This window comes from Mytilus edulis, chromosome 4 (assembly GCF_963676685.1).
Source record: "Mytilus edulis chromosome 4, xbMytEdul2.2, whole genome shotgun sequence".
Lineage (NCBI taxonomy): Eukaryota > Metazoa > Mollusca > Bivalvia > Mytilida > Mytilidae > Mytilus > Mytilus edulis.
This window is the reverse complement of record NC_092347.1, coordinates 77,858,633-77,874,676: the sequence shown is the minus strand read 5'-3', so window position 1 is coordinate 77,874,676 and position 16,044 is coordinate 77,858,633. Positions and strand designations below refer to the sequence as shown.

Here is a 16,044-nt window from a genome sequence, read left to right as displayed (position 1 = left end):
TGTAAATATTGGTTTTACATTTCCGATTGTACTGCGTTATTTAATTCACCAGTCAGATGTTATGGTAAATTATTCACAATTCTTCGAACTTTTCATCATGTATATTATAATTATCATGATTAAATAACCAGTAAATTTTATATTTTTGTACATAAAATTTTGCAGCAAAAACGCTAAAACCCGTTTTTCGTCGGTGGGCTTCGCCCCCTGAACCCCCTACCAGGATTCTGCCCTGGACCTGCAGGGGGCCTTGAGCGGCCCCCAGACCCGCTGCCGAGTGGTGCCTACAGTTGACTGAATACCTAGCTACGCCCCTGGGGTCTATAAATATGTCAACTCGACTATCACAGTAGAGCTTCTCTCGTAGAGAGTTATCCTTTATTATATGTTATTTGTTCCACACAATCTCATTAAGCCTCTTGTATATTGAGTTATCGAAATACACTTACCTGTTGGCAGTGTTGGCTGTTGGCATTGTTGCATTTGAGTCTAATGAGTCAACATAATTTTAATTGAATATATATTGGCTTTATTGCTTTTATTTTTTTGGGTGTGTTTCATGTATTTTTATTACTGATGTTGCATATCTATTGTGTATCATTTCTTATGACATTGTTTGCATGCTATTAATAAGCCCTCTTGGGACCCTAATTTGGTGAATAAAATTATTCTATTCTATTCTATTGTACATGTATGTATCACACAAATATGTTGCATATCTGAAGGTGAATGCTAGAACGCAAGAATTGTAGTGAAAAGATCACATGTTAATTTTACTACTAACAAATTACAACTTGCTGGAATAATGTAGTACATCTACATAGGCAAGATTCCAAGAATGCAAATAGTGAAACATAGATAGATGCCAGCTGATGGTCCTAGATGTACAGTAACACTTCTTTTCTTTTAAGACATTTTTCACAAATAATTTATAAATGATTGGAATAACCTACCAGTTGAAGTTATTTCTAAAACTATTGAAGCTTTTAAATTGATCAGTATAGACCCAGGGTCATTGGGAGTGATCCATAATGTATCAGTTCAGTAATTGATGAGGACACAAATAGTTTTTCTATGACTTTTAATTGTGTGAAATATTGCACCAAACAATGCAGGATTGATGTCTGTATCACAGGGACTCAGTTTAGGGAGCTACCATTTGATTTTTATGGGGGGGGGGGGGGGGGGGGGGGGGCTGGCTAGGATGAAATTTGAAAAACATAGGCAGGACAGGAGTTTTGAGTAAAAAAAAAATGATGAGACATTTGCAAAAAAAAAAAGTCAGGACGACAATTTAGGTAAAAAAAAGTCAGGATAAACTAACAAAAAAAGGCAGGACCGAACAGAGTGAAAAATAAAAAGGCAGGACAGAGATTACAGCTAAAAAAAAAGGCAGGACAAAATTTTTCATCCTAGCCCCTCCATAAAAATCAAATGGTAGCTCCCTTAGAACATAAAATTTATAATTTTGTTAAAACAATGTTTTTCTTTTTTTGTTTGTGTATTTCCTGTCTATTTTGTCAAGGACGTATGTTAGTTATACGTCCTTGATTTTTTGTATAACATTATTTACATTTTTAAAATTAGCATCAATATTTCTTTGTTTTTAGCAATGTCATGAATGTGAAAATTACTATCTTTATCCGCATGTACTGAAAAATTTAAAGGAAAATGTTACAGTAACTAGGTATCTTTTAATTTATAATTTTGTACAAAAAGTTATAAGTTGCTATAATTCTATGAAAAAAATTGTATAACATGTTAAAGATTTTCTGCAAGACGTTTTTGTTATCATAAAATATTCTTACAATTCTGTTATCTCAATAACCAACAGTTCTTCCAGTTTCAAAAACTTGATTGTTGAAACTACATCTACTAAGTTTTTAGATACACATTTGAATTTCACATTACACATAATATTCTTTAAGAAAGTATCACCAGTGTTCGACTTATCCAAATCATGATTAAGATTTATTGCATTTTTTCAGTGCTTTGAAATCAGATCATTAATATGATAAAATTTTTGTATCATATGTTTAATTTTGTGTATTGTTTTGTAATGTAAATATAGGCAACAGTAGTATACCGCTGTTCAAAACTCATAAATCCATAGACAAAAAACAAAATTAGGGTAACAAACTAAAACTGAGGGAAACGCATTAAATATAAATCATGCCTTAGTTTTCTCTTTTGAGTGTTTTACATTTGTCATTTGAAGGCCTTTTATAGCTTAAATTTCTAGGCAGAGTGACATAATTCACAAAATAAGTATCAATAAAAATTAAGAAAAAAAATTATTTTGAAATTACAGTGACTTGACTGTTAGTGTTGCTCTCCTTCAATTGCAACTCATTCAAAATTTTGACCAAATTGCAATTTGTTTTATTAAACCAAATATGTGTGAAATAACAATATGCTATTGATAAGTTTAAAGGGGAGATAACCTAAGATATTATTCTTTTGAATAAAGACTTTTTGAAAGAAAAGTTATTATCTCCCCCATGGGAACTTCCTACAAACATATATTGCAATTTTACACATATTTTACTGAATATGAAATGTTTTAATTCACATAATGTCTGATTCTTATACAGTCGATTCCACTTAATTGCATACCGCTTAATAGCATAATTCGGTTAATTGCATACTTTTCTCCTGCACAAAACCATTTCCCATTCACCTTATGTTAAATTGTCCGGTTATATGCATAGCCTTACAAGTGGCATTTCGGTTTATTGCATAGAAAATAATCGCCAGCTAGATATGCTCAGTTAAAACTGACGAGATTTTTGACCGGAAACGGCAATTTGGTAAGTATATTTTTCTTGAATGCATCATAATTTTCGTTATTATTTCACATTTACTTGTGTGTTATTCAAATAAAGTTTTAAAACAGTATCTTTCGTGTTTATATGATTATAAAAAAGGCCTCGATGTGTACACAGGTAAAGTTTCCCATATTCTATTTTAAGCCTCGAGGTCATAAAAATGTCAATCAGCTGATTGTTGTAAAAACACAACCATTCTATAATCTTCTATCTCAAAAGGTGTTAATTATTGATTGGATTTCAAACATTGTTTATAGATTATATTTTGGTTGAATTTTTAAAACATTAAAGCCTGCTAATTATCGATCATTATCCAATGTGTAATTTCGTAATTCAGCTTGGGTGATCTACATTTATGTTAAATATTACAGGGCATTTATATATGGTTGAAGAATTTTATACATCAATCTTTCCTTTTTAATATTTTTTTAAAAGAAAATTAACTTCTGATTATTATATTTTCTCACTTTCAACACTCGTGTCCAGCAAATAACCCGTGCAGGGCCCCATTACCTTTGCATATATACGAATCTAACGATGTTAAAGTAACAGCGTTACATCACTGTGTAATCAGAAAATACTGAATATCAAAGGCAGTTCATTGCACAATTATTGTTTACAATGATTATAAACTGTGTAGTATCGTTAAACAGTTTATTTTAAACAAAGCGTAACAATTTAATTTGTACATCCGGGTCATAGAAACAAATCTATTTTTAGAAAATTTTTATTTTCGTATCTCAGGTAAAGGAAAAGTCGGTACATAAATAAACTAAAACAAAATGTGTTTATAAACTTTATTGAAAGAATACACAATGAAATAAAATGTATGACAGTAGACAAATAACTTTTATTAGAATAAATAAGCATTCAATATGTTGTAATTGGACTGTGGACGTTCATCTTTCTTCTTTGCTGATCTGCACTATCGATGTTATTTGACTCCGTAATTTGGCATTTCGGATATAAGCATACTCCGCTTTATTGCATAATTTCGTCTGACAAATAGGCTATGCAAATAACCGGAATGTACTGTAATAAAATCAACGGTATCAATTTTCTTGCACCAGATGCGCATTTCGCAATACATGTCTCTTCAGTGATGCTCGTGGCCAAAATATTTGAAATACAAAGCTTATATAAAAGATGAAGAGCTATAATCCAAAAGGTCCAAAAAGTATAGCCATATAGAATACTTTTAGAAAGAAAAACTATATGAAAGCTTAGTTTGGACAATTTAATAGCAATTCAAAATAAACAGTTCCCCTTCAGCATGGAAATGAATATAATATAACTATACAAACTGATTTTGTCACAACATCATTAAAGTGGAGTTAAAGTCTTATAGGATTGTTAGTATGTTTTATTTTATCACCTTGCACTTTCATGACTTGGCTGTGGTTTTCTACAGTTTTCTATAGCAGTTGGTTCAAATTTCTGACCAGTTGAACAATTTGATTTTATAAAACAAATTGCAATTTGGTCAAAATTTTGAATGAATTGCAATTGGTGGAGAGCAACACTAACAGTCAAGTCACTGTAAATGAATTATAATTTATAATTTGATTTAATGTTTTTTAAGTGGAAAACATATTTTTTTTAATAGATTTCATATTGTTAAGGAAATTGTATTTATTCTCTCGTTCAGAATTTCTAATAATACAAGGAATATGTAGTAACCTTGAATTTCTTGATCATATTATTTTAAACTAATAGACCAAACAATGTAAATTAAAACACTATGATGTGGTACTGAAACAATAAAATTGTGTGAATTAAAATCAAACCAAAGCTTAATCTGAGAGCAACCCTGAGACCTGACATCTCATTTATAAAGGATCTGTGACTTAAAATGGATTGCTGAAATTCAAGGCAATTTTTAAACATGACATGACCTAACAAAGTTATGTGACTAGAACCCTATAAAGAGTTACTTTCCCTTGAATCTGATTTTTTAAACTTTCTTTGTATAAGTTCATAAGAGCATAAGAGTACCTTTACATGAACATTCAGAATTCAACAGAAACCCTCAACAGGAATAAGTATCACAATTATGAATGTTCCAGGTACCATTTGAACTCACCTTGGAACTAATTATGAGATAATATTTAGTTGCTGCTCAGATGTAAAATATTGATCATGAGTCCAACCTAAATATTAATGTAAAATTTGAAAATAAAAATCAACTCAAACATGACACATATAATATATTTATTGAATGTAACAATAATCCATTGTTAAGTACTGTTAGTGAAAAAAAGATGTTTGAAGTTGGGACTCTGTTGATGTCAAAAGGTGTCCGAGTCTGCTCAGTCATACATTATTTTAAAAATTATTAAAAATTATAGGTATTCTTTCAAACCACTAGGAATATTCAAACCAGAGAAGATCAGAATATTCTTTGTTATGAATTATGTCTCAAGTCTCTTCATCAACTTACTTACATGGCTGCTAAGGCAAAAAAAACCAACCAGAACATAAAATTGTCTCATATCTTGTAAAACATTATAAAACCTGATACAGAATATTTGAAAGATAATTCTTAGCTCAGAATGTTCAGATTTACACAATCTTAAATGCAATCAGCTACCAGTCAACTATAAACTAAAATTGATTTGATGATAAAGAATATTAGTTTTATTTGGCAAAAACCTACATCAATTTTATTTTAATGGCTAATTATTTGTATTGACTGTTTTAAAACTTGTCATTGTGGATATGATGATATTAAATGGTCCCATGGATTTACAAAATGTGGTTCTGTGGTATATGTAGCCTTTGCAAAAATATCCTCCTCTGAAACCCAAGCTTGAATATTAAACAAACTTTGTCATAAAAAGTACTGTTGAATCCAGGTAAGCGATTCAGACTCCTTGGACAGTCAGGGGACTTATTGAAATAAGTGATTTTTAAATCACTTATTTGAGTAGCAAATTTGAAGTTTTGTCAAAAATTGTGATTTTGTATATAGTTTTATCAAAATTTTTAAAACATAGGTTTAAATAATATCTTTTCATTAGTAAAATTGAAAAAGAAAATAACTTTTTGCTTCTTTTAAGTAGCAAGGTTTATGCCTTTGGTGCTATCATTTAGCTGCAAATTCTATTTTAGTTGAAAAAATGCTATAATAATGGCTTTACATAATGAACTGATACTTTCTTAACAGATTTTTCCCAGCAGTGGGAATATTTTTCATGTAAAGTTCAAGGTTGCATCTTTCAGATTATGTAATAAAATTCTACTGTTCGCAATAAAAAATCAATGTTCGGGGGTGTTGAAATTAGTGGGGGTTATTAAAATAATGAATAATAAAGTCCCCTGACTGTTGGAGCCTCCAGTTTTAAAGGAATGAGAAATGTTTCATGACAGAATCAAAGTACATGTTTTTGCTTATGGTTGCTACATTTTCTAAAACATGCTTGAAAATGATCAGTATACTGCTCTATCATATCCTTAATTAATTGTTTTCCCCATGATTAATTGTTTTTGTTTTTATTTACAGAAAATGGATTCATACAAGATTAATGAATAAGATCTATTACATGAACAGTAAATGTTATTTGAAATTCAAAGATCAATGGAATGACACATTCACCACCTGTTACAGAAAGAAAACTATTCAGGTATTTATCTATTGATTACATATACAATCAAACAATAATATTGTATTATTTTGGATGGATATATTTTTTTATTTTCCAATTTGTGACAGGTTTAAGATATTTTCATGCTTTTTTACCTATGTCAAATTTCATAAGGATTCTGTATGAGAATAAACAATATGGATTTAGAGGTATTTGTGAAAATTGACCAGATTAAATTATTTTGATGGATTATTCTACACATTCTGTTTATACATGTATTTGAGTTACAGGTAATATTGATGTGAAAAATATACTTCTGAATTTTATATGAATGATAGTGTCACTGTGGTGTTGATGATTGGTTTGGTTGGTTGTACATGTACTGTTCCATATATTTGGGTAATAACTGTCATCTTTTACATGTATTATTCAATAGAATTCCATATCTTTTTAAGGCAATAATTTTATTTTTAGATATTAGTACACCTATTTAAATAGAAAAACTGAAAAATCCTAAGTAATACCAAATTTTTAAAACTTATCAGTTAGTATTTTTGTGTAAAAAAAAATATTAAAATATTTATTGACCATTGATCATTGTTTTCATTTTGAGACATTAATTTTCTATTGCAGTTATACACAAACTTATACATAAAATGCTTAAAGGTAAGTTTATAAAATGATAACAGCATCTTATCTTTCAAATTTAGGCATTGGATCATGAACCAAGAGATTAAAAGATTAGGAGAAACATGAATACCGACTTTTTAAAAGACATCATACCATATCGCTGCCCTAAATGTGGAGACAGTAGAAAATTTACATCTCTACGAGATTTAAAACTGCATCTCAACTCTGAACATGCATTCAAAGTTGGATGTGTTAAACCTAGATCAAGAACTACAATTTTTGATAATAAGGGACATAACTCAAGGAAAAAAACTGCAAACAGAGAAAATTTAAGTCGACAATGGTCATCAAGCTATGATAGCAGGAGATCTAGTTCTGAAAGTTATGGAAGAGAATCTCCTCTGTTCCAAAGTTACAAAGATGATGCTAGGGTATTAGAAGGACAACTTGAAAGTGCTAGAGAATATGAACGCAACAACAGAAGACAAGGTAATTATTTGTCGAGAAGTCATAGTTATGATCCTTTAGACAGCACAGTAAATAAATTGAACAAGGATGTTATGAGCTCCCGTAGGAATATTTGGAAGTCCTCTGATGAATTGTACAATGCAGAGGATGTTCTGAATGGAGTAGAAACCGCTGCTGAGGAGAGATTTAAAAGTCAGCAAAACATTATACAAAATTTAGTGGATGAATTACAACAGAAAGATCTCCAGCTAACAAACGCCAACCGGGATGCAGAAAGACTTCGTCATGACAGAGAAAAGCTGATGAACGAGGTGGAGGAGTTGTTCAAATCAGCTGATTTTGGAAATAAGAAATTACTTCAAGAACTAGAAACTAAAGAACAAGAATTAAATGCTGTTAACAATGAGTTAGATCACATTAAACAGGCAGCGTCTGATGAGTTGAAACATAAAGATCAGAAATTGATAGAAGCTGAAAGAAGTTTACAGCAGATAGAGTATGAAAGGAAATCTTTAGAAAATGATAGAGAAAATTTGATTGAGAAAGTACAAATGGACAGTGGGTTATTGAGGAAAACACTAGAAATGAAAGAAAACCAAGTACGAAAGCTTAATACAGAACTTGAGGCTATGAAGTAAGTATATATGTTAGTGACAAAATGTGACATTTAGCATTAAGCTTAAATTCTAGCAAAAAGCAGTCTATGAACGAAATATTGTAAGTCTTAAATCCAGAAAATTAGAAAGGGATAATATTAACCACTTGAAAATTATGAAAATGAGAGTGATAAGGTTCAAAAATATTAAGAGATGGCTTTTGGATACTCACAAAACTTCAATTGTTTTTGTTTTGTATTATTTTCTTGAATTTTAACTTTTCTATTTTCTGGTCAAGTAAGATTAAATCAAAGCACCTCAACTCACAATCTAATTGTTTACAGGCTAGTTATACAGTTTTTTAAATACTTAGACCACTTGGCCACCAAGGCCCACCTCTTGAATGTACAATGATCGATGCTCTTGATACAATTAGTTCTGACAGCCACCTAGAATATTATACATGCAAGTTAAGGGGTCAAATAGACATTATTTTCTATTAAGGCTTTAGCTCGTTTTGGCAACTCTCCTGGAACTATAAACTGTAATACATTAATAGGATATATATACATTTATATGTGTGACTGTTTAATTATCATGTTTGTGATGGAAGTTGCTTTTTCTCTTATTTCATGTAATCAATGTATCTTTTTATCAAGTCAGTGTAATCATCATCACATCTTACATGTCTAAGTTCAGTTTTGATTTGAATAAAACCTGAATTAAAGGTGAAAAATCTTTCAATTGTTTTATTTTAAAAATGTTCAGAGAAGAAATGAAGGTCTATATCAAACACACTTGAACTTTTTTCTCTCTTCATTTTGATTTTTTTTAAGGCAGGAACAAAATGAACTTTTATCAGAGAGTATGGAACTATACAACACAGCAGATCAAGGTACATCTAAACTGAAGGATATGCTGAGATTACGTGATTGTCAGTTACGAGAGGCTGAACAGGAACTAAATAATTTGAAGGAGCTTAATGATCGTCTGGTATGGGAATCTAGACAGCTCACAGATCAAGCAGATTCTCATAGCCAGGTTTGTCAATTAGATTTATATTGTGATGTACATAGTGTTTTGATAGAAATATTACAATGAATACAGTTATATATTTAAATTTTACCAATTATATATCTTTTTTGTTTTCTCTTACTTATTATTTTTAGGGTTTTCCATAGAAAACTTTTGATAAACAATTTCCATGTGAAGAGAAGTAAATCTTATTTATAAAAAGTTATAACTTATTTGCATATGAAGAAACTCTCAATCACTTTATAAAAATCTCAGTATGCTTAGGTATAGAAATTCTATTTATAGGTTCTTCATGAACTACTAAGACAAAGAGAAGATGAGCTATCATTGGTTAAACAAGAATTAGAGTCTACATTACAGTCAGATAAACCTATAGCTGCCAATGAACAGTTGGAGCAGTTACAACAGATAGTCCTAGAGAAAACAGCTCATCTGGAACAAAAAGAAAAGTATGTATGTCTAAAAGCTTTAAGCTGAAAAAAAGATGTTATGTGCAGTTGATCATTCTGTTTTGTCATTCTTGTCCTGTGAATTTCTCACTTGATATGAGTAAAAGCATAACTATATTTGGTATATGGGTTTCTTGTAATGTTTGCCTGTCTGACAGACAGGGTTCATCTGACCTTGACCTCTTTCATAGATCAGTGATCAAGGTTAAGTTTTCCTGGTCAAGTCTCATCTCTGATACTATTATAAGGATTATGCAATATGTTAACTGTATTTGGTGTATGGAATGATTGTAATGGGTACATGTCTGACTGGCTGCTTTCATCTGACCTTGACTTCATTTAAAATAATCAAGGATAATATTAAGTTTAATTTTTTATCAAGTTCTATAAGCAATAGGCATGATAGGGCTACTGTATTTGGTTAATGGACTTAATGTAACACTTACTTGTCTAATTGATATGTTTTATATGACCTTGACCTCATTTTCATGGTTCATCGGTAAATGATAAGTTTATAATGGGTATGTCTGTTTATCAAATACTATGAGCAACTTATCATCTATGTTTGGTGTATCGGATGATTGTAATGGTCTGTCTGATTGGGTTAATCAGATGATGACCTTGGATTCTATAGGCAATAGTTATCTATATTTGGTGTATGATAAGTCTGAGATATCATAGACACCAAATATTGTAAAACAATTAATATTGTATGTAAAAATTGGCAGGTGCCTTTGAATCAATCGTAATTGAGAAGGAATATCAGTTTTCATCAGGGTCAATGGTTCTCTTTCAGCACTTTGGTTTCCTTCACTTATAAAAACAGACAACCACAGTATATTTAAAAGTACCTAAAACGGTGTTTCTCACCATCAATCAATCAATCAATCAACCTATATTCATGTTTACAATATATTTAGAACTGATGTCAAGTAGCCAACAATCAATCATTCCAACTAAAATCAATGATCAATCAAGACTTATCTGGAAAACAGAATAAAATTTGTTGTACTTTATTTAGATTGGCATAGATATTTACACCATCAAATTATAACAATTTTATAAAAACTCAAATTGATAATACATAATCAGAAAAGTCAATGATAAAAACATAATATTTACATAAAATAAACAATGGTGATAATGACAAAACAATAGATATTACAGAAATAAGCAATTTTTTATCCGAGTTACATTATATATATATAAATTTAAGGAAGTTTTGAAAAAAAAATATTGGCTCCAAGTATCTGATGATAAAATCATGAAAAGTCATAGTAATACATTTAGAATGATGTCTCCTACATATGTACAAAAGAAATAAAACACAACTTAAAAACCTCAACAGTATTTACATTATAAACATGATAAAATGACTCTCTTTTGTGAACAAAACCATTCTTACTGCAACATATTAATATAAAGAACATATGTTAACTGTTACAGTTAAATTTTAATGTTAATGTATTTTTTTGATGATGTAGGAGATAGATAGCAAATGACTTATTATCACTAATGAAATAATCAATACAATATAAAAAAAAAATGAGACAACATGGCATGTAAAAAGTCATCTCCTATAATATATAGAAAGAAAGATAACTCAAATAGATAAACCAAATTATTTTAAAATAATAATTTTGCATGATACCTTTGTAGTTGGTTTCACCAAAAAAAATATATGATTAAGACTGATTGTAAGCATACTGAATTATTCATGACTTACGTTTTATTTAGATCCCTACTGTAAAAGGCAATTTGGTTAGATGCGAAATAAAGTAGTAATTGTCAATTAATCTTTTAAAGGAAAAAGCTAATACATTCAAGATTTTATGAACATTGCAAAGTACTGCAAAACTGTTTATTTGCCTGTTGCTGAATACATTGAAAGCTCTAACAAAAGTTGACTCGTATAACTCAAAGCCTATACAAAGTTTTCCAGGCAAAAAAGGGGTTATTTTTTTCAGCTATGACATTGAATGAAGTGTTATTTTGCCTATGTAGAGTTTCTCCCAAGAAATGAGGATATTTTGGGGAGTATTTTATCAGCAATTTTAATATAGGAAAGTATAACAATAATAAAATATGTGAACTTGCTGATTTTCAATAAATAAAAAAAACTACACAGAATATATACAACAAAATATACTGGGCCTTGAAGAAAATATGCTATATGTACATGCATTTTTTTTTTGGCGTATACAAATTTAAATAATAAAGTTGTGTAAAGACAAACATCATTATAACTAAACATTATAGTTTTAAAAAAATCTCAATTGATGGAGTCCAAATTATCACAAAAATGTTATTTTAAATCTAAAAAAAGACTTTTTAACATGAAAATAACTGGCTTATTCTTCCCTGCTATGAATAAATCATTTAGAACAACACCAATTCTAAGGACAAACTCACTGGGAGTGCCTATTGAAGTTTCCTTTAGATGATATAAAAGGTACTGATTCAAACTGCGGTACTAGATAAATACCCTGGTTTGACTTCGAAGTTTACAGATTCCAATACAGATAAAAAAAATTCTTACACTGTTGAATTAAATTCCTATTTTATATATATAAAGTTAGAGTCTGATCATCTGATTGTTTGTTCTCAATTGTAGATCTAAAGCTGTACTACTGTCTAGTGTTCCTACTCTTTCTTCTTAAATTGACCAAGACAACATGTGAATCTATGAAAATAACAAAAATGTATAAATATAAATAGAAAATGCAATAAGTTAACTTTGTGAAAAACAACAAATAATCATCACATATGAATTCCAATGGATATTCATATTAGTTCATTAAACACAGATTTCCTGACTTAAATGAGTATTGATAAACTATATTCTCTAGTTGAAGGGTGTCTTATTGGCAGTTGATACCACATCTTCTCTTTTTCATAATATTTATTTAATCCTCAAATCGTCTGATATCTGGATAACAAGTAGCTTTATTTAAAATTGTGTCACTTACTTTTTAACATCCTGATATAGTTACTTCATATATCTTTGCTTCTTTGGTTGTGCTGCCTTTTGGTCGAGTACAGCCTATCAAAAGTTGTCCATTTTGTGTGAAGGCAAGAGAGAATGGACATAGTATTCCTATGTCACTTGTTTTATAACATGACAGTAATTGGCCATTGTTGTTTAGTATATGTAAGGTATGAATATCCATATCAGTCACAATTACATTGTCTGTTGGTGTTCTCACAATTCTGATTGGCTTGAATGGTTTATCTTGGTTGATCTCTATATGTCCTGTATATGTGTTGATTATACCCCCTCCCTGTCCTAAAACCACCACTCTACCTTTGTCACTACCTGGGTAATAATCTACCACATGAACATTCCCATTACTGGTACTGCTTATACTCTGGAGATAATTAAATATAAGTTGATTATGTTGGTCATGTCCATACACAGCTTCATACTCCCCTTTCTTATTCATTACTATTACCTTATATTGTACCTCACTATTAACAACTCCTATTATGACTTTGTTATTGCTTGTCACATGGACAGTTGTAGATATTAAAGGTGAGATATCATACACCGTGTCTGTTATTTTCCCAGTGTTTGTGCTGAGTTGTTGTATTCTAGATTTCCCAGTAGCTAGTAATATGTCATTGTCATCTGTGAGTGCCATACCATATACTTTGATATTCAGAGAAGATATTCTCAAATTGTTTCCTACATGATTTCCTTTCATTAGCTGTGCATCTAAATTGGAATTCATGAAGATTGACTTGTCATATAAACAAGGAATTATATCTGATACATGGCTAATTTCAGTCTGATATTGTTTATTGATATTAAGAGAAACACTTAATTCTAGTGGACTGTTCTTACTTTGTAACACTCCAACATTAGACTGATATATCTCCCCTGGTACAAAGTCTGGTATGGATTTGTAGGTTGACTTGGGTTTTGGTGCTGGTACTTCCATTGAATTTTCGATTCTGCCTACTTCATGGAAAAATTTAGCACTGTTAGTGCTGTTGATTAAATCTTCTATTTCAGTGTTTTTTTCATCAGACTGTTGCATGGATCTTGATATGGTATCAAGGTCAGCATCAATGGATTGCATAACAGTTTTTCGATCTTGATCCACTTCATTTCTTAATTTTTCAATATGTTTTTCAACAGCCTGTTTCAAAGATTCTTCTTGATTCTTAATATTCCTCATGACTCTTGTATATTTAGCATTTTCACTATTCTTAAGTTTTTCCAAGTGTCCTTTCTTGGTTAGCACTTCAGCTTTGTCTGTCTCAATTTTCCTCTGTCCTGTTTTCAGTTTGTCTTTTTTTATGTTATATGCATCCCTGATTTCAATTAAATCATGTTTCTTGTATACTTTCGATTCACAAGTTGGACACACAAGACTGTTGCATGACTTGCAAAAAACGCAACAAGTTTGTCCTGGGTGGTCTCTGCATTTTATATTAATAAAATCTAACTCCTCACTGTGCTGTCCTATATCTTTGATATCTATCACCTTATGGTTGATTGAGTTTTTAATTCTTGGATGTTTTTTTATTTTACAATTGTCACACATTAAAAGTTCACACTCAAGGCATTTCCATTTTATGTTTTTCTCGATATCACACAAATGACAGTTGATAGGTATTTGACTTTTATGAAGTGGTTGGGAAAACGCCATAATTTTTATACTGTCTGTTCTAATTCCTATTTTGTATCAAGTCCAGTCAATGAAATATTAAAAATCAAAAGATAGCAAATAGTTTATGTTATTATGTGACATAAATTTATCTTGTAAAAAATGTTAGATAACAATTGTGTACATAAATTTTTATTGTGTGGGTAGATAATATTGTAACCCTTTGAAAGATTTTAGTATGCATTGGTACACAAATATTCATCCCAATTAGAATGTATGGATTTTCTGAAAGTTTTAAATATTACAACCAACTTAACATTATGCCATTAATGTTTTAAAAAAATATTTCTCAATATTCTTATTCATGTTATATTCCTCACCAAAATATGGTATGGAGGCTTCATTATGACTATATACTATTCTAGTGATCTTTTTCTTCAATAAAACATGATATAAATTGTACTAACATATGGCTTAACATCACCTCCAGTTTTTGGTGGGGTTCTTGTTGCTTAGTCTTTAGTTTTCTATGTTTTGTCATGTGTACTATTATTTGTCTGTTTGACTTTTTATTTTTAGCTATGGTGTTGTCAGTTTATTTTAAATCTATGAGTTTGACTGTCCCTCTGATATCTTTAGTCCCTTCTTTTTTTGATAATACTTAAAAACATAATGAGTTTTAAGTAAAAAATATATATTTAAAAATTTTCAAGACCTGTTGAAACTTTTTAAAATACTTTAACGTATACAAAAACCTTATTTATAACTTCTATTATATAATGTGGAAGGTTGTAGAGTATAAAGATGACATATCATATTAAAATTCTGTATTTTTATACTTGTGGGTTTGAGAAGGTTGCTTTAAAATCATGGAGACAATTTTATTTAAAGAAAAATATGCTTTTATTTACATCTCATACTAAAAGGGTTGTTTTCACAAGGTTTAAAATTCACAATTTCCTGAATTTATCCTATTTGCAATGATTTTTTTAGCATTTTTTCCTCCCTCGTTCTGATCTTCACTAAAGTTCAAATTAATGGAAGGTATACTTTTGTGATTAAGATTAAATGCCATATTAGCAAAAATAAAACCTCTTTCTAACTTTACACTATGTACATATAAAGTCATAGGTCAAAAGTGAGTTCCCACTGAAAAATGTCCTATCATTTCAACTAAAATAGATTTGTTTCATAATACTGTATAGATTTATCTTATTTTCAGAGAGCTGCAGTCATTGAAATCATTTTTGACCACAACAGCAGAGAAAGAAGCAATAGCCAGAGAAAAATTAGAAAAGTTCATAAGTGATTTGATAGATAGGGCTGACAAGGCTGAAAAAGAACTTCTCCATTTGAAAAATAACATCTCAGATTCGAAAGCAAGGAAGGAAGGAAAGAGAGATAATGGTATAGAATCAACTGTGGAAGATTTGGATTCTGATGATGAAATGTCAGATGATTTTATGGATTCACATAGAAAAGCTTCTCCAATACAAAGGTAGTATTTTGAATTTCCAATGCATTTTATCAGACTATATTCCCCAAAAATGCCAAACTTAGATGTTTTCAACAAAGAACAGGTGAAAATTTTAAAGTCCATGGTTTATAGTGGACGAGTTTTGCTCTTGATCTAAAAAAGAACAAATCAGCCAATTTATCTACAGTTTGAAATGTATTTTGCGTCTAGTCATTCACAATATGATTTAAATCATTTGATAAATTATATATAATAATTATAATGAATTCATTTGCCACCAAAATGCAGTCAAGGGGAAATAATTGTACTTCAAAAGCTTGAAATTTTATTTTTCTGTAAAATATCAGCTGTGCACATATTAAAC

At 30.0% G+C, this 16,044-nt stretch overlaps 2 protein-coding genes across 4 annotated transcripts in view; one reads left to right on the top strand and one right to left on the bottom strand.

Moving 5' to 3' along the window:
* The window catches only part of LOC139520587 (putative leucine-rich repeat-containing protein DDB_G0290503), a 32,071-nt gene that overhangs the window by 1,467 nt on the left and 14,560 nt on the right, over window positions 1–16,044 (top strand). The window contains exons 2-6 of one of the 3 annotated variants that reach the window (XM_071313382.1): window positions 6,331–6,451; window positions 7,123–8,144; window positions 8,943–9,147; window positions 9,427–9,590; window positions 15,426–15,701. In XM_071313382.1, the coding sequence (XP_071169483.1) occupies window positions 7,165–8,144; window positions 8,943–9,147; window positions 9,427–9,590; window positions 15,426–15,701 (1,625 nt within the window). In that variant the 5' untranslated portion in view covers window positions 6,331–6,451; window positions 7,123–7,164. The other 2 variants (XM_071313383.1, XM_071313384.1) reach the window with 2 other exon arrangements.
* On the bottom strand, window positions 12,420–14,278 carry LOC139518536 (uncharacterized). Its single transcript, XM_071310033.1, has one exon. The coding sequence runs from the start codon at window positions 14,243–14,245 to the stop codon at window positions 12,563–12,565; it is 1,683 nt and encodes a 560-aa protein (XP_071166134.1). The 5' UTR covers window positions 14,246–14,278; the 3' UTR covers window positions 12,420–12,562.

Coding starts and splice junctions, on each gene's coding strand:
- LOC139518536 (XM_071310033.1), bottom strand. CDS start 14,245: ATGGCGTTTTCCCAACCACTTCATAAAAGTCAAATACCTATCAACTGT.